The sequence below is a fragment of the Mobula hypostoma genome, chromosome 11 (assembly GCF_963921235.1).
Source record: "Mobula hypostoma chromosome 11, sMobHyp1.1, whole genome shotgun sequence".
In the NCBI taxonomy this organism is placed as follows: domain Eukaryota; kingdom Metazoa; phylum Chordata; class Chondrichthyes; order Myliobatiformes; family Myliobatidae; genus Mobula; species Mobula hypostoma.
This window is the reverse complement of record NC_086107.1, coordinates 44,527,123-44,554,999: the sequence shown is the minus strand read 5'-3', so window position 1 is coordinate 44,554,999 and position 27,877 is coordinate 44,527,123. Positions and strand designations below refer to the sequence as shown.

General features: G+C 40.2%; 1 protein-coding gene across 25 annotated transcripts in view; it reads left to right on the top strand.

Moving 5' to 3' along the window:
* sox6 (SRY-box transcription factor 6) overlaps nucleotides 1-27,877 on the top strand; it is a 630,558-nt gene that overhangs the window by 543,248 nt on the left and 59,433 nt on the right. For all 25 annotated transcript variants that reach the window (XM_063061910.1, XM_063061919.1, XM_063061914.1 and 22 more), the window contains 3 exons: nucleotides 4,858-5,007; nucleotides 17,980-18,160; nucleotides 26,815-26,996. In XM_063061910.1, the coding sequence (XP_062917980.1) occupies nucleotides 4,858-5,007; nucleotides 17,980-18,160; nucleotides 26,815-26,996 (513 nt within the window). The remainder of the gene's footprint in view (nucleotides 1-4,857; nucleotides 5,008-17,979; nucleotides 18,161-26,814; nucleotides 26,997-27,877) is intronic.

Genomic DNA, 27,877 nt, shown 5'->3' with positions numbered 1-27,877 from the left:
ACAGCCTCCCTGCACACCCCTCCATCACTTCCTACAGACCTGCAACCTTGGTAAATTTGGTATATTCCCCAATATTTAAAGCATTGCTATTTATAGCTGTGTCTCCAGTCATGAAAGGGTCTATGCTCAGGCCTAAAGTGCTCCTTCTTTCTTTTATGTCATTCCATAAAACTTACCTCCTTTTTTCTCTATTATCTCCATATAGGGCCTGGTGCTTAATTTTGTCTGGTATGCTTCTGTGAAATGCCCTTGAGGATTTTTACTAAGTTAAGATGCTATGTAAATGTGAATTGTTGTTTGGAGCATGTGTGATAGTGCGTGTGTGCACTGATGCAAAAACATTTCTGACCATTGCCTTCTCTGTACTGTAATGCAAATGGTCTAGATTCTCTAGAGACCCACTTCAGTATAAACACAATGCTAGACGTGCAACATATGACCAGGAGCAGCATGAGAAGCTGTTGGTTAAATAAAGTAGCAAACCTCAATTACACAAAGTGTAAAGAACAAAAGCCGAGTGTCCAATTACACATTAAGTGTCTACACAGTATGTTGAGGCAAAAAATACAGCAATACTAATGGCTTTGGACATAGCAAGTTGCAGAAAGAGGCGGAAACAGGGGAAGCTTTCTCCAGGATTTAAATCAATAGTAGCCCAGGCCTAACTAGTGCGTCAGTAGTCTACAGGGAACTACCCTATCCCCATGGATTGCGCAGTCAGCAAGGCACTATTGTAATAGGCTTGAGACAAAGAAACTGAAGCTATTTATGTTGCTCTTAAAGCATATCATGTGCTGATCACAAAAAATGGCCAGATGTCCGCAGAAGATTTTAAATACGTATTATATGATCCATGAATGCTTCTAAGTTTTTAAATCCCTATTTTGACTCATATGCTGAATCTTACTTTTAACTTAAGATATTGTAAGTGATGTGGTCAGCGAAAAGGCTGTTGTATGTCCATTGGAGAATTCCTCAACCACCTACTGATTTGTTATTTTTATTTCCTTATCACCTTTACGTACACAAGTCCATTCAGAATATGTGCACCCAACATGACATCTGGATGCCTGTGGGTTGGAATACTGGGTTACAGTAAAAATACCACAGACACTGCATGATGAGAGTGGCTGAAGTAAAGGCTTACTTATACAAGCTAGGTCATAAGTGATTGGGAGATTATGCAGTGTCAAAAATTAAAATAGTATGATCAGGTAGCAATTCAAACATGAATTAAGTAACATAACAGAACTCAACATGTTCCAGTACTGCTGGGAGTAACAATCCTGTCTGTGCTTTGTATTACACAGTTACCATAGCCATAAATATGCCTTGTAAAACAAGAAGATGTGTTGTAATGCATACAGTATTACTTTGTCTCAAAATGTGCTTCCCAGCCCCCATTACAACATGCATCTAACTGCAAATTTCTCCCCTGATTTTGGAAAGTGTTCTTCTCTGAAATGTAGTGTTATATAAGGAATCATTTGCCTAATGGCTATTCATAATGAGTGAGCTCAGATTATCAGTCTATTCCACTATAGAGCGCTTCACAGAACTAAACATATGCTGGAGGTCAGAAAGGGGATCACTGCTGATTTAAGAGCACTCGGGTCAGTAAAACTGTCTTTCTGGAAGTGGGTTTGAAATGACCTCACCTGGCTTGATAATGATATGCTCAATGTGCCTTCTATTTATTTATTGCACTGAATAAGCTTCTTTAAAGAACAAAGCTAATGTAGTTAAAGTTGGCAGGGTCACATTTCCAAGTACACTGTCCTCTTGGTCATCACTCCTTCCCCCTCCACAGTATGTTATCAATGTGCAGAGGCAGAATTCAAAGGACCGTCCAAATCCCACTTCCCAAGGCCAAGGAGTGATATCAAGGGCAGAGGAAATCAAGGACCCAAATGATTTGAATGATGGAGGATCACAAAACATTCACATTTAGGAGCAAGAGTAACTATTCAATTTATCTGAGTTGGCATGTTAGTTCCATTTCCCCCCACTTCAAGGCACGACCAATTTCAATGAAAGCTAAACATTATGTTGCTACTGTATTGTTGCTTATAATAGCAGTGTGAGTAGACCTACTTAAAGATGTGTTAGTCCACAGAGATTTCTCTTCCTTTGTTGCTGGGAGAATCTCTGCATCTGAGAGATTAAATAATACTAACAGAGGGCAAGACAAATCTCAAGAAATGCTCACTAAAGCTGTGCAGTTCTGCATTGGATTCAATCCAGTGTAAAGAAAAGCTTCTTTTAATTAAACCCTGATTGTCCCTTGCCAGAGAGCATAGCGTTCATATTCAAGAGCAGACATTGGTTAGAAAAAAAATGCAATAGTTTCACTCTCATCCTAACATTGTAAGATGTAAAGAGTACTCAAATGAAACAGCAATATATTATTGTGGAAAATTATTTTTATTGTGTTTTTTTCCAAGGGGGCATAGTTTTAAGGTGCTTGGAAATAGGTACCAAGGGGATGTCAGGAGTAAGTTTTTCACGCAGAGAATGGTGGGTGCACGGAGTGCACTGCCGGTGGTGGTGGTGGAAACGGATACAATAGAACCTTTCAAGAGCCTCTTAGATAATACATGTGTTGGCGTGTGGCCAAGTGGTTAAGGCATTCGTCTAGTGATTCAAAGGTTGCTAGTTTGAGCCTTGGCTGAGACAGCGTGTGTGTCCTTGAGCAAGGCACTTTACCACACATTGCCCTGTGACGACACCGGTGCCAAGCTGTATGGGTCCGAATGCCCTTCCCTTGGACAACATCGGTGGTGTGGAGAGGGGAGACTTGCAGCATGGGCAACTGCTGGTCTTCCATACAACCTTCCAAGGCTCAAATCCATGGTCTCATGAGACGAACGGATGCCTATAAGATAATACATGGAGCTTAGAAAAATAGAGGGCTATGCACTATGGAAATTCTAGGCAGTTTCTAGAATAGGTTACATGGTCAGTGCAACATTGTGGGCCGAAGGGCCTGTAATGTGCTGTAGATTCCTATGTTCTATGTTCTATAAAATAAAACTGTGTTTGCAACCCCCAGAAAGTAAAACATACGAATCAGAAATAGAGGCCACACCAATCCAGCCCTTTGAGCCTTCTCCATAATTCATCAGGATGATGACTGATCTTCTATCTCAGCATCACTTTCCTGCACCATGCCCATGTGTCTTAAATCTCTTAATACCTAAAAACCTATTCATTTGTCATCTGAATGCACCCAGTGGCCGAGCTTCCACATTTCCCTGATGTAGATAATTCCAAAGGCTGGCCATTCTCTGACTGAAGAAATTTCCCATCACGTCATTCATAAGTGGTTTGTCCCTTGCTTTGAGACTGTGACCTGTGGTTCTGGCGTTCTCAGCAGGAAATATTATCTTGTCAACCAGTCCGTTGAACCCTGTAAGATTTTTGCAAGTTAGTAAGAATGAAAAATTCAAGTGACTTTCTACAAATGTTTACTGTTCAAGCAATAACATATACTCAGTACCTTTTATTTATTTTTTGTCCTGGGGAAGCAATAGTTGGAATAGATTCTTGATGGTGGGTGTGGCTCATTAGTTTGTATTTAGCTCCTTACCTTTACTTGAGAGTTCTTAGAAGGTGGAATCTACTACCACCTCCTGGCATGATAGTTGAATAGAATGATACAATTAAGGAAATGAGAAAGAGAGGATCATTCTGATGGAATAGTGAGATGGGAGCATAAATATCTAGAATGCATACTTAATTTTCCAAATAACCTATTATTGTGATGTCATTTCTGTCTTAAAATATTACAGCAGAAACACTCATCCTAACATTGTAAAATGTAAAGATTACTCAAATGAAACAGCAATATATTATTGTGGAAATTATTTTTATTGTGTTCTTTTCCTAGCTAACAACTGCAGAAAATCAATAATAGACAAGGTGACCTCAGGGTATTCCTGAAGCACATACAGACTCTGGGTAGAGATCTGGCTTTGCAAGATGGTGATTCGTTAGCAACAATGTTTTTTTTATTCACACATATGATTTATGCACACTCTACAAATTAAATATGTAGATAATATGCAGATCCTTTACCCACACTGTGCATGATACAAATTACTTGCATATACAGTGATGTGTACATGCTGTATATGGTTTTGAAACAGAGTGGGAATGAAAAGATGTTAAGAGATGAGGATACAGACTCTTGGAATAGGCAAAGAGGAGTGTTTTAAGAAGTACTTATAGAAAGAGAGCTGAAGCAGAGAGGCCTAGCAAGAAAATTCTGGAGAACAGCCGTATACTGGGTTCGTCAAGCAGTAGGGGAGTGGAGGAGCATCAGTTAGTGAGGAGATATATTCTGTTTATCAGCATTGCATTCTCTCACAACAAAAACTTATTAATGGAATTAAAACAATGAGTCATGATAAATGAGATGAGGAGCAGGAGACAATCTCAGAACGCAAATAATGTTGGCAGCTCGTGGGAGGATAAGCTTTATGTTACTGAGCTGTGGAACAACTATTTGCATGGTAGCTCAACAGCCCACCAAGTAAATAAATGTTTGTGGTACTAAGTATGATTTAGCATTTTTTATATTGTGTAGAGTATGTTGTTGAATGTGATCACTTTGTGTGTGTGTGTGTGTGTGTTAAGTCATTGCTTGTTTTTTTCAATGACATATGGTATGCAACATTGCTGGTAGAAAAGAATTCTAGCCATTCTGATCAAAATATATATCGTGTTTTAGTGTCCAGTGATATAAGAATGAATGCTGTCCTCTACATGCATTTCATATCTGCACACATCTTCCTTAGTGTTACAGGTGGGTACAAAGCGATGAAACTCATGAAGTGTGTTCTCTGGCTTCTTTAGCAGCTGTATGCAGCACAACTGGCCAGTATGCAAGCTTCACCTGGTGCTAAGATCCCGTCCACTCAACAGCCAACAAATCCAGCAGGCGCACTCTCACCAACCACAATAAAAAACGAAAAGCACGGGACCAGCCCTGTGGCTCAAGTCAAGGTAGATATTGTACATCTGTTATTATGTGCTCTACCCAGAGTTTCCCTTGCCCAATAGAATCCTTGTCTACATAAGTTGCTGCTAATTCATTGTTAGAAGCTTTGATGTGTAAGCTATCAAATATTAATTGGATTATTCAATATTACTTATGGGAGCTAATCTTCCAGGGCGAAGCACCTGGGGACTCCAAAGTGGAGCCCAAGTGTGATTTTTCAGCTATTAAGCCAGAACTTTGTTTAACTTGATCCATTTTATTATGTTACTCAGGTGCTTCCTGTGAGAACGTGATCTAATTAACCTCAGCCTGAGATCAATATAAATAAATGTGAACACATTATTGGGAGCTGATGGTAAAACACTGATTTCTGTCCACCAGCAGGTTATCAAGGAAAGGCTGTATCTGAATTGTGATATATACAGGATAGATACCACAGCTTATAACAGAGATGCTTGCAACGATGTGTACATTAAGCTTGCTTTTTTATTTTCTACGGTATGTGACCAATGTTCATTCTTGTTCTTTTGCCTGTTACACTGCTGGTGTTTGGTACAGCAATGAAGGTCCACCATCTCTGGCGGCATTCGCAGCTTCCTTCATCATCTCAGTAGTTTCTTCTTTTTCCAATACTGTTAGACATAAAAGTCCCAGGTGGACACTCAGGAATGGTGTCACACACAGATATAGAAGGATTCTTCATTGCCATTTCCAGAACAGTTTTGTTTGACCAATCAGGGTTATTAGCCCTGAGCTGAAACCCTGAACCTGGAGGATCGGTGGACCACTTTTAGTCTGGCCTCTACCCTTTGACCTGTTTGGCATGGGTGACCCTACCAAGAGCCAAAGCATTAAGCTCTGACTCCAGCCAACATAGCTCTCCGCGTCATTGAAGCACACAAACCATGTCAAGGTTCTGGTCCTCTTGGAGGAATATTCATTCACTTACAGAATAACTTACCTGAAGTAAGTTTATACAGGACTGTGCAAATTCTTAGGCACATATTATTTATATATATATATAGCTGGGGTGCCTAAGATTTCTGCACAATACTGTATATTATGCCTTTCCAGTTACCAAATAACACTTAATACTACTGAGCTAATACAAAGCTAAATACCCTTATTTCTGTTTCCGAACCACCTTCCTATTTTAACCAATATGCAGTACTGTGCAGAAGTCTTAGGCACCCTAGCAATATATATGTACGTAAGACTTTTGCAAAGTACTATAATGCACCAGCCTTCCCCATATTTGCCCCATTTGTCCAAGTTGTCAATATCAATGCAATGAATTTACCACACAGTGTTCTGAGACGGGGGAGGCACGCCAAGAGCATGGCAGAGATAGTGGTTCTGATATTAAGCACCCATCTGCATTCCCACTATTTTGCCATTCTATCTTAGCTGTTTTGTTTCAATAATTAACATTTCCTTGGTTTCAGAAATACAAAAAGCTGACATCCCACCCTGCAAAAACTCATTTCAGGGAGGTAGCACCCTGCCCCCCGCAACCCCATTTCTCCCCCCACCCTGTCGACCTCCAAGGTGTATGTAATAATTCGTTTAGTGATTTGGTCTGATCTGTAAACCAAGTTGGGTATATGCAGAAAATGTGACATTAAAATATATACTTATATTATATTATATTATGTTATATTATATTATCATGTTTATTCTATTACAACTTTAAGCAAGTCTACAGGGAGTTTGGCCTCATCACATAGGACATCGATAGAGTAGCTCCTTAGCAGCTAGCTGCACCAGCAACTTCTATTAGTTGTTAGTTTAAATAACGTTAGCTATGCTAATGAACGAACGACACCTGTTAATCTCACCTCAACATGTCATTTACATTTTAACCCACCATGGGCCATAGAAAAGTCACTGTTGCAAACAGTGCAGCGAGCAACACTGTCATTATTTTTGAGGTCAACTGTAAAGCCCGCCCACAGAGAAAACTGATAGGTCTACTTAGCACTAAGAGAGACCAATCAGAATGCTCCCTCTCCCTCTCCCTCTCCCTCTCCCTCTCAAAAAAATCAATTTCTGGGATATTGTATATAATTTTCGGGCATCAGGGAGCTGCTATCAATATGCGGGAGACTCCGGGAACTTCTGGGAGAGGTGGGATGTCTGAAAAAGGCAGAAAGACGTCTGCATTTCTCACTGCTTTCAGAACACTCCAAACATTTACAGCCAATTAAGTATTTTTTGATTACTGCTGCCCTTGTAATGGAAATACAACAGTCATACTGCATTCTGCGAAACATCAGTAAACTATTGGTCATAGAACATGGAATTGCACAGCACAAGTTTAGGCCCTTCAGTCCACGATGTTGTGGTGAACCAACAAAACTGGTGATTAAAGATCTAACCTAACTAATCCCTTCTGCTGACACAAACCCATATCCATTCATTCTCTTCATATTCATGCATCTAAATAAGAACATCTTAAATACCTCTGTTGTGTTTTCCTCTTTACCATTCATGGCAGCTCATTCTAGGCGCTCACCACTTCTCTATGTAAAAAAATATGCGCCGTGTACATCTCCCGTGAACTTGCATTCCCTCACCTTCCATGATAGTAATTTCTAACCCTGTCATTGGTCATTAGTCATTTCTAACCCTGGAAAAAATATATCAGCTGTCTATCTATGCCCCTTATAATTTTATATGAGCCATCTGCCCTAACATCTCCTTATGAAGCTCAATGTCAAATTTGGTTTGTAGAAGATGTGTAGAAGCTGTTCTGAATTGCAGGGTACCCATATATTTCATAGCCAACAAAATCGCTTGAGTTATGGTCACTAAGGTGATAAATCAGCATACCTTCCTGTTTTAACTGTTTATTCTTTTCCAAAGATGCTGCCTGGCCTGCTGAATTCCTCCAGCATTTTGTGTATATACGTAATGTAGCATTGAGCTTAGCGTGATTCTCCATTCTTCTCATTTAGAGTTGAGACAACTAGGCCAAGTCTAGGCTAATCGTTAAGAGCAAACAGGAATATGCGGCAGAACAAGCCATTCAACCCAGCAGACTATAGTTTGGATACAGTATTTACAATGTGTTAGATTGACCCTTGTCATATTCATTTAGTATCTTGAGAAGAAGGCTAACATAATATCAAAAAGGTGATTTAATTTAACTTGGTGAACATGTCTGAAATCTTTCAGCATTGATCAATTTCTTTCTGTGGCTGATATTTCTGAAGTGAAAGACAAGGATTTCAAGATTTATAATGTATCCTAAGCTTATCCTCAACAATTTGATGTAGACTTTATTGACATAAAGCAGGTATATACTGATGTTAGATACACTTCATGTTAATGCTGTTGGGCACTTAACTGCTGATCAACATCCTTGGTCACCTTTCCTCCAAAAGTGAGCTCTTTGTTTCTTAGCAGAGTGCTGTGTAAAAATCTGTGTGAGGGGACAGCAAAGGAAAATTGATTCCAAGCACCTCTTCATTTTCCATATGATAATGTCAATTCCTCTTCAAAATAATTATTTTCTATGAAGCACTTTTGAATGTCCCGAGGAAAACAGACACTATACAAGTGCATTTTTATAAATATTGTAACAAGTTAACAATAGGTTTTGAAAATCCACCTATTGAAATTCCTGCTGCTTATTGGAAAGGAAGTTAAATAGAATTATGCTGATTTTCAATATTGCTAGTTCAGAGTAACTGGAAGTTCATTCTTTCAGTTGCAGTCACATGTTGAAAGTTTGGTGGGCTGAAGGGGGATTTAAAGCAGTTATCTCCAGGTAGCAGTGCGGCCCTGAAATTAACATGCTGAAAAGGGCCTATTTCCTAATAGACTCAGAATTGAAGCTGGAAAGAAATATCTTAAGGTTAAACACTGTTGTAGCTAGGCTATCATGAATATACTATCAGACAGAAAGAAGGGGAAACTATTTTAAGTAGGAGGTAGTTGGATAAAATTGAAACTAAATAAAATTGCTAATCTTACAGATCAAGATTGGGGCTGTATAATATTAAAAAATGTGTCAGTTTGGACACGTCAGTCTAGTTCTCCTGATGTGGAGAACATTTCCTGATTTCAGGTTTCAGGTGAAATGTTTTGAAACAGCAATGTTGTGGTTATTGAAATCAATATTAATACAACATTCCTCAGTATTCGCCATAGAACAATATAAATTATATTTAGAGAATCTCCAAAAATCTTTGATGCAATTATAAAAAGCATTTTCTTGATAAATTATTCTTTTAGCTTTCATTTGAAAACACCAAATAAATAGTAATTATTAGATACTTATTCAGAAAATACTGTAAAGTTAAAAATGAACCTAGAATCCTAGGTGTTGCCATATAATGTAAAGGTCTAGCTCATATAGTGATTAAACACCATAGAACTTAACTGCTGTAATGCAATATGCCTTATTCCATGAGCTAATTTTAAGATCTCTCTTTTCAATACTGTCTGCTCTCCTGTAGCATCTTGTTTCCCTCTGTGAAGTGGGAGCATTCTTCATCTGTTTTATCTAAGCAGGTATTTTCAGTGGACTCCTTGATCTTAGGGACATCAAGTCAAGTGTTGAATTGATTGTTTGATCTTGGGTACATTGCAACGAAGTTTCATGTTGTCTGTACTTGTATCCATGCCCTTTCAGGTTGAAGCTCCATGTAGAACGTAGACAGCAAATCTAATATCAAATACTTTATCATAGGAAATATAACAAGATTAACAGAGGGAAAGTTTGGATGTGAAAAGCAAAGAACAATGAAAGAAAAAGCTTCAGAAGTACTTTGAAAGCAAGAAGAGAAGAAACACAGTTGAACATTTGCGGAGAGCAATGGAAAATGGAATTTAATCCAGACAATTATGATGTAATGCAGCTTGGAAGGTCAAATTCTGTTAGAAATTATAGAGTAAATGGCAAAGACCTTAGGATCGGTGATGTACAGAGAGATCTTGAGATGCAAGTCTGTAGCTTCCTGAAAGTGATGACATGGGTGGATAGGACAATTAAAAGGGTATTTGTTATGCTTGCCTTCATTGTCTGAAGCACTGAGGATAAATGTTGGGATGTCATGTTACAGTTGTACAAAGAATGTTGTGTACCTTTCGCTTTTCTACGCACTACAGGAAGGACGTGGCAGCAATAAAGAGCGTGCAGAAGAGATTGGCTTTGCTTGGTTTGGAGGACTGTAGTTAGAAAGAGAGGTTGGATAGGCTGGGTTTATTTCTACTTGCATGTAAAGGCCAAGGGTTCACTTTATAGCGATTTACAGAATTATGATGGGCATAGATAAGGTTTCCCAGGGCAAGGGAGTTCATAACGAGAGGGTACAGGTTTAAAGGAGATCCCAGGGGCAGGTTTTTCCATACAGGTTGTTGAATATCGGGACTTTGAGACTTTTTTTTTACCGTGCCTATGGTCTGCTCTTATCAAATTACTGTATTGCTTTGCAATGTTGTAACTATATGTTATAATTATGTGGTTTTTGTCAGTTTTAGTCTTGGTCTGTCTTGTGTTTCTGTGATATCATACCGGAGGAACATTGTATCATTTATTAATGCATGCATTTCTAAATGACAATAAACGAGGACTGAGTGTCCTTATAATCTAATCTAATATTTGGACTGAATTAGCTTTGTACAGATTACTTTGGACAGATACTTGGAGAGGAAAGGAGCAGAAGGACATGGGCCAAATATGGGCAAGTGAGGTTAGCATAGATAGGCATTACTATCAGCATTGCTAAGGTAGGCTCATTTCTGTGCTGTATCTTTCTATGAGTCTATAAATTATTCACAGGAAGGAAACTTTTAGGGGACAATTAATATTATAACTGAAAAATCAGTCTTTGTGTGATGGCAACTGTGAATGAAATAATTAGCTGATCAAGGAGTAATAACTCCAATAATAACATCATAGGACATGTATCCCCTCAAACTTCTGGACACTTGTCACTTTAAATCTCTGTTCCACTTCTACACCAATTTCTCTCCCATGCTTCCATTCTATTCTAGTGAAGCTCAAAGGAAACTTGAGGAACAGCTTTCAGTTCCCTCTCTGGGGACAAGACAGCTTTCTGGATTGAACCCTGCATCTGATACATTCATCAGCTATTTACATTTACACCGTTTCTACGTTCATCTCTTGTTTCTTTACATGCTTATCGCTATCTTATTTTATCCTGCATCCCTTTAGCCATTTAATGTCTCCGTCATACCACACAATTCCTCTTTTGTTCTTGTCCCTTTTTTCCAATCTTTAAACTCACTTTACAACAAAATTCTCCTAGTCCGATAAAAGGTCATCAATCTGAAACATTAAGTCTCTTACTCTCGCATTGAACATCACCTGATGGGCTAAATATTTCTAGCATTTCTGTGTGAATTTCATGTAGCTTAGTTCTGATTTAACTTCCAGTCTGGGGTAGATCGCGATTAACAAAACAGCTCCCTCATTACAGCTCAGAAGGTTTTGTTCTCCACCCTTAACACAGAACATGCATCCAGAAGCATGAGTTGCACCATAACTGGTTAAACCAGGCTTATGCATAGAAGGATCATTTCAATTTTGAATTCAGAAAACAAAGTGGGATATTTAACTCTTTCTTGTTAGAATACATTTCAAATGTAGTTGAGCTGATAGTTAGAAACGCAAAATATATTAGTTCCAAATTAAATTTGTCAACATGAGTAAGCACCGACATTACAATAATAAAATTACTGTGTTTATGTAAATAAAGGCAAGTACAGAGAGAGACTAATGAGCCTTCCTTTAGTTAAATCTTTTAGGAATTGGCTAATTAGCTTCTTATTTGAATGTTACAGGAGAGAACCATTTCTGTCCCTGAGGTTAAAAAGTAGCATCCAACCAAATAATCAGATGTTGTATTCACTCTTTGTTATTTTGTATTTTCAATTAACTATGCAATGTACCACAGTTAATACTGCAGGTTTTTGAAACTATCAGAGGAGCAATTTTCTGTTCCTGCTGCAGATGCACAAACACACCAAATCTTAATGAATGTTTTAAAAGAGGATGCACACAACATTTATTTTGTCCAGACTCATTTCCTATTCTCTGTGGTAATTTGTAATTTACCCCATTTTAGAAATCCATGGTAAATGTTGGTCTCTGCTATCTCACCCAAGTGATCATTCTTTATACGCGAGCCCAGCTAGTGATGGACAGCAGGTTGTTCTCCTGTGTGGAACACCGTTGTTGAAAGTGATTTCTGTAATGGTTCTGGTTGGCTACCAGTGTCCAGTGGTCTTCTGCAGGGGCCGGTGTTGGGATTGCTTCTTTTCACATTATTTATTCGTACTTTGTATTTAGAGACACAGCACAGAACAGACCCTTCCCCTTAACCAAGCCACACTGCCCAGCAACCCACTGGTTTAACCCTAGCCTAATAATGGGACAATTTACAATGACCAAGCAGCCTACCAACTGGTATGTCTTTGGACTGTAGGAGGAAACTGGAGCACCTGGAGGAAATACATGCACACATGGAATGTTTATACAAATTTCTTTACAGAGGATGCCAGTATTAAACTCTGAACTCCGACACCCTGAGATGTAAAAGCATCATGCTTACCACAGTGCGCTACACTACCATGGTGCCCTATAGGTCCTTGATTTGGGTGATGGAATTGAGGGCTTTGTGATCAAGTTTGTATTTGAAACAAAGATAGGTGGTGGGTCAGATAGTGTTGAGGAAGCAAAGAGTCTGCAGAAGGACAAACATTAGGAGAATGGGTAATAAAATGGCAGATAGGATACAATGTAGGGAAGCGTATGGTCATGTATTTTTTTAAAAAAAAAGAATAAAGATATAGACTATTTCTCAGTGGGAGCAAATTCAGAAATCAGAGTTGCAAAGGGACTTTGGAATCTTCATTTAGGATGCCTTAAAAGTTAACTTACAGGTTAAGTCAGTGTCAGGAAGCAAATGCAATGTTAGAATACATTTCAAGAGGACTAGAATATAAAAGCAAAGATGTAATCCTAAGGCTTTATAAGCCATTGGTCAGACTGCACTTGGAGTATTGTGAACAGTTTTGGGCTCCATACCTAAGGAAGGATGTGTTGGCATTGGAGAGGAACCAGAGGAGGTTCGTGAGAATAGTCCCAGGAATGAAAGGGCTAATGTATGAAGACTGTTTGATGGCTCTGGGGCCATACTTGCAGGGGTTTAGAAGAATGAGGGGGGAATCTCACTGAAATCTATTGAATATTGAAAAGCTTTGATAAAATGGATGTGGAGAGAATGTTCCCTATAGAGGGGGGAAGTCTAGGACCAGAGAGTGCAGCCCAAGAATACAAGGACATCCCTTTAGAACAGAAATGAAAAGGAATTTCTTTAGTCAGAGAGTGGTGAATCTGTGTAATTCATTGCCACATTGCCCTCTGTAAGTCATAGCGTATATTTAAAATGGAGGTTGAAAGGTTCTTGAGCAGGAAGGGTATCCAAGGTCACAGGGGAAGACAGGAGGATGGGGTTAAGACTGATAATCAATCAATCATGGTGGAATGGCAGAGCATTCTCAATAGGCGAAATGGCCTTACTCTGCTCCTGAGTTTGCTGGTTTTATAGTCTTATGGTAATCCTGTACCTTTCAATCATTTGCCAAGGCATGCATCAACCATTCAATCTGTACCTTACAGCCAGGAGACTGAGCAGCACTGGAATGCTCTAAAAGACTGCTTTAGACTGGGGTTGATGAATAGGATTTCTGTCATTGTCCTACCATGTTAAATTCAGTAGTTGGGCGCGGCACACCTCGCACTCAAAATGTTCCATCTGGCTCTCTCCTCCTTCCAGCAGCAGAACCCTAAAATGTGATTTAGATCAACCATAGACCTAATAGTCGTCATTATGAGTCCTGAAGCAAGGACTTCCTTCCCTATTTATGTTTGGTGGCAAAAGTCATGAGGTGAAGGGTAGGATTGAAGCATATTATTTAGGAGGGTGGTGAGCTGGGCATAGGGAAGGACAACCCTCATCTCCTGGTGGTGAGTGCAAATATCAGGCGGCCTTGCATGTTGATGTATTGCACGAAGTAGAAACAGAACAGAGGCTGCCATGTTGACATGTAGGTGGGGTTTGGAAGTATAGCAAGGGGGGAGGAAATGTCAAAGAATCAAAGGTTCTGGGAGTTGAGCAGGACATTGGGGTTGTATGGGATTAAAACAAAACATTTTAGAAGTACCAAGCAGGTCAGACTGCATTTGTGGAAAGATATACAGAATTAACCTTGTTACATACTGTATACTTAGAGAATTTGCCCAGATGGAAGATGTATTGTTGCTTCTCTATGTGGGAGTTGGATGGAAAATTAAAGTGACTATGAGTAGTTTGTTTCAGTGTGTAGAGGGAGGTAGGTAATGCGAACACTGAAGGTAAGTAATTCCTGCGGGTCTCTCAGGTTGGCCAAGGATGGCTGTTCCCAAGACAATATGGTCTAAGTCCTGCAATGTTCCAAAGCAAGTCCTTTGTCAACTGTGTGTGTGATGCAGAAATTTCAACAATGTGAGAATTTCAATGCAGAAAAAGCTCAATCAAAGCAAAACAACCTTGAAAGAGTAACTTGTGTTTCACTCTTAGAATTGTATAACACTCATAACAGACAAGCAACATAACACTGCCTTCAGTCTGAAAAGATATGGGGAACTGGCAAGTTACAGGTGGCAGAGTTCATGTGAGGTCTGGGATGTTTGTTTGGATAGGACAGTCCAGATAAACATTGGTCATTATGACCGGAGTGACTTTGACATTAGACGTATGTTTTAATTTTCTCTGTCAGTAGATAAAATTAATTAATGGACAGGGTCAAGTTGATTAGCTACTGCCAGGCAGTAAAAGCTAAAAGGCTACCTCTAAATGTTTTCACAAAATAGGTAATGTTCTGTCTTCTGGTGCCCCTTAAAATATGTGTAAGTTCAAAATTAATAATGTTTACATCAGGATAAATATATATTGGCATATTTCTAAATGACTGTTACGGTAAGTTCTGAGAGAATAAATCTGATAATGCGGATTTCCAATTTCAGTATCTAAGTTTCAGTAAATATCTGCTTGCTGTATCTATGTGGTTGCTGCTGCAATTTTAGTAATGAAAGGCTTTTGCTAGCCATGTTTGCATTTAAGTTTCTCTTTTCCTGCAATGCTCTCTTTCTTATTATGTGGTTTGTATAATAAGAGGATACTACATGTTACAAACTACTAAGTTATTGTCTTCTGTTATGTCATCGAGGTTGTTTCCAAATGACAGGGAAAGCAGTTAACAAAGTTCTTTTATCTTGGTAGCATATTAAATGGTCTCAATTTAGAAACAAGATTACCAAGCCCTGAATTTAAACGCAAACAACAGGAATTCTGCAGATGCTGGAAATTCAAGCAACATACATCAAAGTTGCTGGTGAACGCAGCAGGCCAGGCAGCATCTATAGGAAGAGGCGCAGTCGACGTTTCAGGCCGAGACCCTTCGTCAGGACTAACTGAAGGAAGAGTGAGTAAGGGATTTGAAAGCTGGAGGGGGAGGGGGAGATGCAAAATGATAGGAGAAGACAGGAGGGGGAGGGATGGAGCCGAGAGCTGGACAGGTGATAGGCAGAAGGGGATACGAGAGGATCATGGGACAGGAGGTCCGGGAAGAAAGACGGGGGGGGGGTGACCCAGAGGATGGGCAAGAGGTATATTCAGAGGGACAGAGGGAGAAAAAGGAGAGTGAGAGAAAGAATGTGTGCATTAAAAAGAGTAACAGATGGGGTACGAGGGGGAGGTGGGGCCTAGCGGAAGTTAGAGAAGTCAATGTTCATGCCATCAGGTTGGAGGCTACCCAGACGGAATATAAGGTGTTGTTCCTCCAACCTGAGTGTGGCTTCATCTTTACAGTAGAGGAGGCCGTGGATAGACATGTCAGAATGGGAATGGGATGTGGAATTAAAATGTGTGGCCACTGGGAGATCCTGCTTTCTCTGGCGGACAGAGCGTAGATGTTCAGCAAAGCGGTCTCCCAGTCTGCGTCGGGTCTCACCAATATATAAAAGGCCACATCGGGAGCACCGGACGCAGTATATCACCCCAGTCGACTCACAGGTGAAGTGATGCCTCACCTGGAAGGACTGTTTGGGGCCCTGAATGGTGGTAAGGGAGGAAGTGTAAGGGCATGTGTAGCACTTGTTCCGCTTACACGGATAAGTGCCAGGAGGGAGATCAGTGGGGAGGGAGGGGGGGGACGAATGGACAAGGGAGTTATGTAGGGAGCGATCCCTGCGGAATGCAGAGAGAGGCGGGGAGGGAAAGATATGCTTAGTGGTGGGATCCCGTTGGAGGTGGCGGAAGGATCCCACCACTAAGCATATCTTTCCCTCCCCGCCTCTCTCTGCATTCCGCAGGGATCGCTCCCTACATAACTCCCTTGTCCATTCGTCCCCCCCATCCCTCCCCACTGATCTCCCGCCTGGCACTTATCCGTGTAAGCGGAACAAGTGCTACACATGCCCTTACACTTCCTCCCTTACCACCATTCAGGGCCCCAAACAGTCCTTCCAGGTGAGGCATCACTTCACCTGTGAGTCGACTGGGGTGATATACTGCGTCCGGTGCTCCCGATGTGGCCTTTTATATATTGGTGAGACCCGACGCAGACTGGGAGACCGCTTTGCTGAACATCTACGCTCTGTCCGCCAGAGAAAGCAGGATCTCCCAGTGGCCACACATTTTAATTCCACATCCCATTCCCATTCTGACATGTCTATCCACGGCCTCCTCTACTGTAAAGATGAAGCCACACTCAGGTTGGAGGAACAACACCTTATATTCCGTCTGGGTAGCCTCCAACCTGATGGCATGAACATTGACTTCTCTAACTTCCGCTAGGCCCCACCTCCCCCTCGTACCCCATCTGTTACTCTTTTTAATGCACACATTCTTTCTCTCACTCTCCTTTTTCTCCCTCTGTCCCTCTGAATATACCTCTTGCCCATCCTGTGGGTCACCCCCCCCCGTCTTTCTTCCCGGACCTCCTGTCCCATGATCCTCTCGTATCCCCTTCTGCCTATCACCTGTCCAGCTCTCAGCTCCATCCCTCCCCCTCCTGTCTTCTCCTATCATTTTGCATCTCCCCCTCCCCCTCCAGCTTTCAAATCCCTTACTCACTCTTCCTTCAGTTAGTCCTGACGAAGGGTCTCGGCCTGAAACGTCGACTGCGCCTCTTCCTATAGATGCTGCCTGGCCTGCTGCGTTCACCAGCAACTTTGATGTATGTTACCAAGCCCTGAAGCCTGCTTTAATAGACTTAACAATTCCCTTTCGTAATAGTGTCATCTGCAGATCTTAACAACTTGAGCTGTGCTTTTGGAGTAAGTGCTACGTATGAATTAAGAATAGTTGGGTTCCACCACATACTTCAGGTCATTTCGGGAAACAAGTCATCCCACTCTGAAATTATTCTTCTATTATTCCCTTTTAGCTATCCTTTAACTGATTTTACAGAAGAAATTGTCTTCAGAGTGAGCACCACCTTTCTTATGAAACTTAAGCACTTTTAGAAGTGTACTTACAATTGACAGTGCAGCTTTCCAATATCCATTTTGGGTGCAGGCTCTCCAAAAGTCTAAGCTGCTGATTAAGCAGGACCACTTTCTTTTCCAATTGTCTAGACTGTTAATCTTAATGATAATTTTATAAAATTAGCACCAGCTTTTGTTTAAAAATGAAATTTAAAAAATGAGATTTAAATATCAACAAATTTTCAATCGGTAGAGTTCACAATTTTATTCAGTCAGGTTGAAGTTTCTTAAGTTAAATCCTGAAATTATGATTACAATGAAAATTTAGAAATTTTTAAAACTGCTGTAGCTGGAGTATCCTTGTGTGGTGTGCAACTGGATGGACTGGGATCCAATACCAATTCTTTAAAAGAGTGTGTCAGGTTTGTGCAGATTTCACTGTTGATGTGTGTTCTCACTTTTGGTTCATCTGCAGGATGAAGCAGCTCAGCCACTCAATCTGTCAGCCAGGCCTAAGACTTCAGAACCTGTCCGATCCCCCACATCACCCACCCAAAGCTTCTTCCATACAAATAAATCCAGTCCGGTCAATCTGCCCAACAAAAGCAGCATCCCCAGCCCTGTGGGAGGTACTCCAGGAAGAGGATCATCTTTAGGTAGGTACAAAAAAGGGAAAACAGGCCAGTTTTAATGCTGTTGACTTTTCTTGATATTATGATGCTCTCCTTTGCTACTAATAGGTGGCCATTTTACAGGCCATTGCATGGGTTGGTGAAATCTGCTGTCCATTTTATGGAGTTTGGACATTTTGGTAAGCTCCTACAGGTTAGAACTTGAAACATAGAGAAAGAAAACTAGGAATTAGAACATGGTTTCCTATAAATTAACTGAAAATACTTTCCAGACCTATGTTTCTTGGCAAATCCAGCTACTGAAATAAAACAAGTCTGGCATTGGAATTATTTTCAAGACTAGACACTGTAGATAAGATAAAACTTTATTAATCCTGAAGGAAATTATTGTTGCAAGGTTGTTCAGTCAGAAATATATATTTTAAAACACAAAATATAAGCATTGAGGTACAAAAAGAATTTGAAATATGCATTAAAAAGTAATAGTGCAGTGAAATCATATTCTTATATGCTTGAGGAGGAGAAGTTGTAGAGTCTTATAGCCACAGGGAGAAAGGATCTCCTGTGGCATTCAGTGGTGCACCTTGGTGAAATCAGTCTGTTAAGATGCTCCTCTGTTTGTCCATTATGTCAGAGGACCCAGCCTTTATGGCACCACGGACCGGTTTAATACTGACAATATTCTTGCAGACTGGCCGACAGGGGGTGGTGTTCAAGTTCAACAGTGAGTGACAGGGAATGAGGAAAGGTACAGCTGACTCATATTGTTTCATATCGCCAAATCATATCGTTTCCTCGCGGCCCGGTACCACATGCTTTGCAGCCCGGTACCGGTCCACGGCCTGGTGGTTGGGAACCACTGCATTATGTCATAGAGCAGGGGTGGCCAACCTTTTACATTCCATGCATCAATTTTTTCATACATGAGTTCAGATGCGCCATACAACTCTTGTACCCCCATTCAATTCTTGTAAAAATATGTGAATATAGACATATTTAGCATTTTACATGATATATTGATTTAATATAAAACAAGATAAACATTACTTACCTTAATGAGACTTTTAACAAATATATTTTGTCTTCTTTTGATTTCTTCCTTTTTCTTAATCACACATTCTTTCCGTAATTCAGACCCAAGCAGTAGCTTCAGTTTTCCTTCTATTTCCGTCTGATACATTTATAGAGTTGTTTGTTGGATGTAAAGCATCCAATTACAATACAGGTCACCCCTCCTATTTTCAAAGTACCACAGCTTGTGATTGTGAATTATATATTCATATGACCTCAATGCAACACAGCTGGTGACTATATTTCCCAGAAATTCTAGTACAGTATACACAAACACTTCCAAGGCTATGGCAAAGTGCCTAGGTGCAAACTTTCCAGGTTTGTTGAGTTGGTGACTGTAGTTCCATTTAAAGTTCAGTTGCGGGGTGGGGGGGAATGTAAGCAGGGGAAGTTAGAGATGGAGGTCAAAAGATGAGGTGTTGGCATTGAAGTCTAGAGTTTTGAAAGACATGGGTTTTGGGAACTGACCTTTGTTGCTGTGTATTGATGAGGATGTGATGCAGATGTAGAATTTAGTGGAATTTGGGCTGGCATTGGTGGTGGATGGATAGGATATGGACCAGTGTTCGGAGATATTCAATTTGGAGGGGTATGGTTTTGTGTAGTGTGTAAACATGTGAATGGATGTGAATGAACTTTTGTTTCCTTTGGGGGGGGGGGCTCTGGCAGAATCTGTGGTCAAGGTTAGGAGCTGGTAGACTGGGGCTTGTGTGAACATGGTGTGGTTCTGAGGTGTCTGCGTTGAAAAGGAGGGGGCCAAGTCTGAAGGTTGGTAACAAACTTCACTGATTAACAGCTTAGTCCATTGTCCGGTGGGAAGACCATGTAGGGCAGGGATGTCCAATATTAAGGACCCCCTACACAATTTGATCCAGATTTCCCCGCAATGTTACAAAATTATGATGGATGTTTACTGTTTAGGGCCGGAAGGCCTTCTTTCTTGTTATGCTCAGCTTTCTAAACACAGCATCTGACACTTCTAGAGATAAAAGTGTCTTTTTTCAGTAATTTAAACTTCCAACCTGTTGTGTTTTGTAACTCCAAGACATAAAACCAATTTAAAGGGAAAGATAGAGTTTTATATATGAGTCTAGCTTAGTTTTTATTTTAAGTGAATCTAACTTAGTTCTTACTTTAAGTGAGGCACACGCATATCATGTGGTGGCGTGATGAGGTATGACTCAAACTTACTGAAATATTAAATACACAACACTCCTCCCTGCTTAGCTATAAACTCGAACTCAATAGAGAATACATCTCAACTGCATACTCAGTATACTATATAATGCAACTACCATACAGACATCCACAGCATAGTAAATTTTTAAATTGTCCCATTCAGGCCTAAAGATTTAATCACTATGGAGGCCTTCTTGCTTTTGTGGGATAATGTTTTCCTTGACAAGTGAAATAATTTTTCTTGGAAGGTGGGACTTGTGGCTGTGAAAACAATCTCAGGTTCTGGGGCCTCCTACGTGGTGGTTGTAGGAGTTGACTCTGGGATAGCAGGGAGTGGCTGTGACAGCTCTGGATACTTTTCTTGGCTTTTCTCTGTGGATTTACATAAATCTTTGCTTTTCTCCCGGTCCCGGCTTCTTTTGCTCTCTTCTTTTTCACATTCCTTCTCTTTTTCACGCATTTTTTTCTCACTCAGGTTCTTTCTCTCTAGCTCTTCTCTCGTCTTCAATTTCTTATCTTCCTTTTTCTTCACTTCTTCTTCCTTCTGTGATTCTCATGAGTTTCTCTGAATTTGCTAATTTCTCGAGAAATTAGGTCTTATTTATCCTTTTCCGTTTCCATAGCACTTATATCATCCTCTTTTTTTTTCTTCTTTCTAGGATGTGCATCTTGATCTTAGGAAGATGCATTTTGTTCACTGGAGTGTTTTCTCAGTAATCCTTTTATTGGTCACTTTACCGTCCGATCTCCCCTCTTGGTTTCCTCATCCTCAGCATCATCTGACGAGTCCTCTGTTTTCTTATCTCCATTGACTCCTTTCTCTTTGGCTTTCCATTCATCCAGCTTGGCTTTGGTCTTTATCTCTACTTCTACAAGTAGCATTTTTGTCTCCCACTTGAAGTTCATGCAATAATCATAATGCTCGTAGAGCACAGTCTGGTTCTTTATACCAGGGGTCCCCAACCTTCTTTGCAGTGTGGACCAGTTTCATGTTGACAATATTCTTGCGGACCGGCGGAGCGGCCGACCGGTGGTGGAGGGGGTGAGGAGGTGGGGAGGTGGGCGGGATGATTGCCAACGGACAAGAGTAGCAGTCAAATACGTTGCGTTTACCCAGAGAAAGACTACAATGACCATGAAGCCTTGCGCGGGCAACAGTGTGCATGCGTGCACCTGCCGATTATTTTTCCACAAATTGTTTTTGGCAATTCTGTTCGGAGGAGGGTGTTAATCATGACTGGAATATCAGTGATAAGTGGCTAATACACTCAATTTCATTTCTAAAAGGCTTTATCTAACAAATGTAATATTAAACACACCGCATTTTCCTCGCATGAATATAGCGGTAAGTCAATTATCAGGGGAGGACAGGGGAGCTTGAAGTAAGTGTTGAACGAACTTCCAGTAGAAGTGTCAGAAGCAGGTTCGATATTATCATTTAAAGAAAAACTGAATAGGTATATGGACAGGAAAGTAATGGAGGGTTATGGGCTGAGTGCAGGTTGGTGGGACGAGGTGAGAGTAGCGTTCGGCACGGACTAGAAGGGCAGAGATGGCCTGTTTCCGTGCTGTAATTGTTATATGGTTATATAAGTCAATAGCATCATAACATTTTAAGTAACGTTTGGATATTAAACACAGCGCATATTTTCCCCATATGAACTTATAAAGTCATTGCAACGCACCAATATCGCTGAATCAGTGGGAGCCCTGGGCTTGCTTTCCTGCAACAAGACGGTGCCGTCGAGGGGTGATGGGAGACAGCGATACTTGAATGGGGTTCTTTATGTCCAGTCTAATCCGCAATTTAGTTTTTGTTACATTCATCGCAGAGATATGTTGGAAATGGAAGCAACGTTTTCGGTGCTTCCGTGGCTATCTCAGGATATTAAGCCTTAACTTTGATCCAGAATGCCGGCAGAGATGTTATGTCAAACAGACTTATCAGCCTGCCGTCATTTGCAAGCTCGAGGAGTTGATCTCCTTTCCGCGCTGACATGGACGACGCCCGCGAAATAGCTCAACAGTGGGCGTGACAGGGAATGAGGAAAGGTGCAGCTGACAAGGAAAGGTGGGGCCCGTGACAGGGAATGAGGAAAGGTGCAGCTGACTCATATTGCCAAATCATATCATTTCCTCGCGGCCCGGTAGCGTATGCTCTGCGGCCCGGTACCGGTCCGCGGCCCGGTGGTTGGGGTCCGCTGCTTTATACGCACTAAAGTTGAATGCCTGCAACTTTCCTGAAGCTCCTGGATCTCTCTTTCAGTTTTAAATCAAGCCGTATTGCATAAGTAACTGCGAAATATATATATCAGAAGTTTCTCAGATATATTGGCAACAAAAACTGTCGTAGTGGAACCACTGTTGTCACCCCTTCCACGATTCCTCTGAGCGTCTTGGCCTTTGCTTGGTCTAATATGCTTTCCAAACAGAAACATAGAGGTTGGCACAAACACCTGTTTACTTTCTGTTGAGCAATGCTTCATGGTGTAGAGCATGGAGACAGTGGTGGTATCATCCAGTACCTTTCTTAATTCGCTTTCAGTGACTCTGTTATGGGGATGTGGCATGCAAATGATGGATAAATCTCCAATCAAGTTATAGTTGGTTCAATCTCTCCCCACAATGCTGGCCCTCTTGTTTTTAACCACATATAAGCCCAATGTGGCTTGTTGGTTGTTGTATTTCACTGTTACAAATGTCATTCCCACAGGAGTTGTCTTTTTTCCAGTTTAAGTTCTTCATTGGATACCTGCAGGCTTTAGTTCAATATCTTTGAAATGCTGTTCAAACCCATTTTGTGGAAAGACTGAAACAGCTGAGCCAGTGCCCAATTCAATTTTAGTTAATTTACTATTCTCTTCTGGTGCAAGCCATATTGCTTGTCTATTGTTAGTTTTCACATTTAAATCTCAAGGCTACACAGTACTATGTAACTCTCATCATTATCAAGTTTCACCTTAAAACCTGCATTGGTCTGGTGTATGAGAACCATTGCTACAACAGTAACAGAATCTGTTCAGCCAGGCAGATATTATAATTTTGTGCATACTTACTTTCAGTTCTACTGCAACTCAGTTGCATCTTTGTCTGCTGTTTCCATTGAAGTGGTCTTTTAAATGTAAGTTGTGCTTCAGTTAGGAGCTGTTTTTGAATGCTTTCTTGTAAGCTTCCACAAACTAAACAATCCCCAGTGCATCATTAAGCCCATCATTGAGTTGACAATGCTCAGACAATCTCTTCATTTCAGCTATGTACACTTGAAGTGGGCTCCGTTTCTTTTTGATTCCGCTTATGAAACACGAACTGTTCTGTATTCAACAATGATTTTGGTTCTAAATTGTCCTGCATTACGTTAACAATATCGGCAAAACTCATTCCTAAGCAAACTGTATGCCTTTAAATCCAATGTACTCATCAAAATTGGCACTTGCTTCTCATTGGCTATTGCATTTGCTTTAAAATTACTCCTCAATCTGTTTCATTTACAAAATCTGGTTATCTTTTGTGTAATCAAACACATCAGTCTTTCTAATGTAGCCAGCCATTCTTGCTCTTTTTTTTATGATCATTATCACCTGGAACTCACTGTTTATGAACCCATCAATTCTTCCATTTTCTGCCTTTTTTTAAACTCAGTTGTCTTTTCCTTTGTGAAGAAAATGTGCTTCCCTGGAAAAAATGTGCTGTGCTGTTTCTTTCTCATCTGTTTCTGGCTGTGCTTTATTAAAAACTCAAACATCTCACCGCATTTCAACAGGTAGGGAGTCATCTCGAGTTTGTTTAAAACGTCCTCATCACCACTATTATGTTTTTTTAACTCCAAACCATAAAGCTAATTTAAAGGAAATTATGCAGAATCCAAAAGTTGTGTCTAACTTCATTTTTACTTTAAGATAGACATATGCAATTTTCTTATTTTTACATATAATTTGTAATGAAATATTTAAACAAACAAGTATGCTCAATGAACCATATGTTTACATTATTACTCAAATACTACTGAAATAGTAAATGCACAACAAATCCAATATTCTTTGTTCAGCTTCTTGTCATAAATGGGAGCCAGTGTTCAGTTCTTAATGTAAATGGCCAGCAATAATCAGTCTGAAGTTAAAAGGCCAGCTTTGCAAACAAACAACACTCTCTACAAGAAACAGACGACCCTGTGTAAGTTATTTAGTTCAAGGAAGCTTGCAGACCAGATTGATACAATCACTTAGCCTATCCAATAGCTGATTTATTAATAATTGGAAGGTTTGTGTACTCAAAAAATTGTTTTGTAACCTTAGTTGTGGGTATCTGGAATATCTTTCTCCAGAGCTTTTGAACCAGCTGTGTGAAAAGGAATTTTAAAAAATATCACATGTATGTGAAGTCGTCCAAGAGGCAAAGAAACAGTGTACATGTAGACAGCAGTCAGGCTTGTTAAGAATGGTAAAGAAGATTAAGAAAATTTACAGAAAGATGGGGTGAACTAGAATCCATTCTTCTGCCTTCAATTTCTGCAATGGACGATTCTTTTGTCTGTAACTCACTGGTATGTCTTTTATGCTTGTAGGCATTGTACCTGTGTTTTCGAAATCCTTTGTATTATAGAAATAGTTTGCAATTTGGAAATCTTTTATAAGATAGAAATCCTCTGTGAGATTTAAATGTGTTTTAAGAATTTTGTCTGGACTTATATGTGTATCACTGAAAATTAATGAGCTGTATTTAAGCTACTTTCTTAGCTGGACGTACCTCCTCCTTGGTAGGGAGGGGGGAATCCACTGCTCAAATATTGGTCACCTAAATTGACGTGGAGGATAAACAGGGAAATTAACTAGACTTTGAAGAGTAGGCAGCTGCTGTATAACCTCCCTTTAGTGAGGGTACCTATAGCTATCTTTATCAGATCGAGCTTAAGATCATCATTTGCATTTAGAACTTTGCAATTAGCAAACCCAATGCCATCACTAGGGTGAATTTGAACAATGCAGCCCCGATGTACAAATCACTTCATGACTACGTTGGTATATGAGGCCTGGAAGTATTTGCTTAAAATTCTGGTTTCACTCCAGGTGAAAAATAAATTTCAATTGCATAGCATTGATGAAAATATATCATGTGATTTTTCTGGTCAATTGGGTCCTCTGCCTGGGCAGTCTATTTCAACAACATTTGAAATCAAATAGAAAGACCACTTTGTACTTATAAGCTTTGGCAGACCTCTTGCCCCAAGTGTATCTGGGCCTGATTCCACTACTGACTGGCTCTTGAGTATAAAAACAGACACAATTCAGGACAAGCTGTGAAAGGGAGAATTTTTTTTTAAGGGAAACTAGTAAATGGAGGTTCTTTATAGTAGGTCTATGAGAGTTGTTGTTGGTTGCTGAAGGTTATAGCACTCTCTGAAATTTTGGCCTTATTTAGGATATTTCATTTCTATAGCCTGTATTCGCTAAAAGCACAGTGTTGAGTGATGCCCCCACTGAAAGAAAGTGGTCCAGGAATAAATTTCCCCCTTACTACATTTGAGATAATGATGTAATTGCCCAAAAGTTATCTACTTGCAAGTTTTGCTGCTCTATTTCTAGCAGGTAATAAGCTTGCAAAGTATTTTTTACCTGGATGTTATTGCCACCTTGAGCCGTGTGCTTCATTTTGTGACAAAAAAAGAAGAGAACAAACAAATGAGCAAACTCAAAGTGCATTCGTTCTTTTGTCCTCATTTGCAATACAGAGTTCAAAATAATTTGTAGTTCTGATTAAGGCAGTGGTGCTGAACATAATTGAAAAGTGCTTATTGGCTTTGGATGATGAGCAGCAGAAAGTCTGACTGATACAACTGAAAATGGAGTCCGGAGGGAAACATTATTCATTACCAAAAAGTCCTACATCCCTACACAGATCACTGCACTTCAGTAATTCACACCTTAAGCAAAATTGGTTATTTTAAAACCATTTGAAAAGAGATGATGAAAATTAAAAAGATGAGAATAAAAAATAACAGCAGCTGGGAAAGTAGTTTAACTGCAGTCTCAGCTTTGCCTACCTCAATATTACCTGTATTGGGTCAGTGGTACGGGGCCTAATACATCTAGTTAAGAAGCACAAGTCTATTTGCAAGAGACGGTTGTGGTAATGCAGAGCGCATTCTTAGGAATCAGTGTTCCAGATAATGTACTGAAAGGAATGGCTTCATTAATAATTAACAGCTTTGGGAGATTCTTATCTGAATCAAATCTGCCTCTGTTTTAATGAGTATTTTTTTTTGAATGATAAAGTTGACTGTAGAATATGGCACATTTTTTTCATTCTGAGTAATTTTGAATTTGAAAACAAATGGATGATACTAAGTAGTTCATAATTAGTTCTTGTATTACAAAGGGGATCTCTTTGTAAGTTGTCAATTGTTATGACTACTGAACTTCTCTCTACCTTAGACATCCTCTCAACTCTGAATTCGACGGCCTTCCTGGGTGACCAGGACGCAGTGATGAAGGCCATCCAGGAAGCTCGGAAGATGAGAGAACAGCTGCAACGAGAGCAGCAGCTTCAGCAGCCCAGTCTCGATGGAAAGATGCCGTCCATGAATAACCTCGGAATTAACTGCACGGGTAATAAGGTGAGTGGTTGCAGTAGCAATCTGTAGAACCTTCCGCACTGCCGCTGTGTGACCTCTGGACTTTCTAGAACAGGGATGATATTTCAGCTTTGTTCTGTCCGTTAGCTGGGCCTTCAAATTTCAACTACAGGGCAAGTTGTGATATTGTCCTAGTTATCAGAAATGAATTTTATTTTCTATTGTTTTCCATTCCAGTATTTGCATATCAGGAAACAGAGTGGATTCAGCCTGCTGCCCAAATTCACTGCCCATAGTCCCCACCCACTCACTTACCCACTCTTAGCTGTGGTGTGGTGTGGAAGATCAATGAAGCTGATCCTCCGCACCCAGAAGGTAACTGATGAGGCATAACAAAGCCTCCATGACAAACAGGACTTAATTTGGTCTCGTACCCCCTGAGCACCCTAATAAGAGGTCAGAGTGGCACAGAATTTTGCGTTTTGCTAAAGCTGGGAATATACTCAAAAGATTTTTGACTGTGCCCGAATTCTAACATATTTCTGACTTAGGTTTAATTTTGTGGCATAGGCCGGTGATATTAAAAATCTGACATATCTAATAACTGTTATGTGTATAAAATTAATTATAAATACAAGAGCACACTAAGAAAGATTTAAAAGCACTAAAATAATACAAGTAAACAATAAATAACATTTTCTTTCAAATCTCCAGGCTAGGAATCCCCATTCAGTTGAATAAGTTTCTTACCCTGGGTCAGATTCACAGTCTCCATTGTAATGATGGGCTACTCCTCCAAGATAAGTTACTGCCATTGAACTTCACATGGAATCCAGTGACGGAAACAGGGTCACTAATGTGTTGGAAAGCCGGCTTAGGTCACCAGCTCCACATGTTGGTAAAATTGATCTGGATGTTTAAAT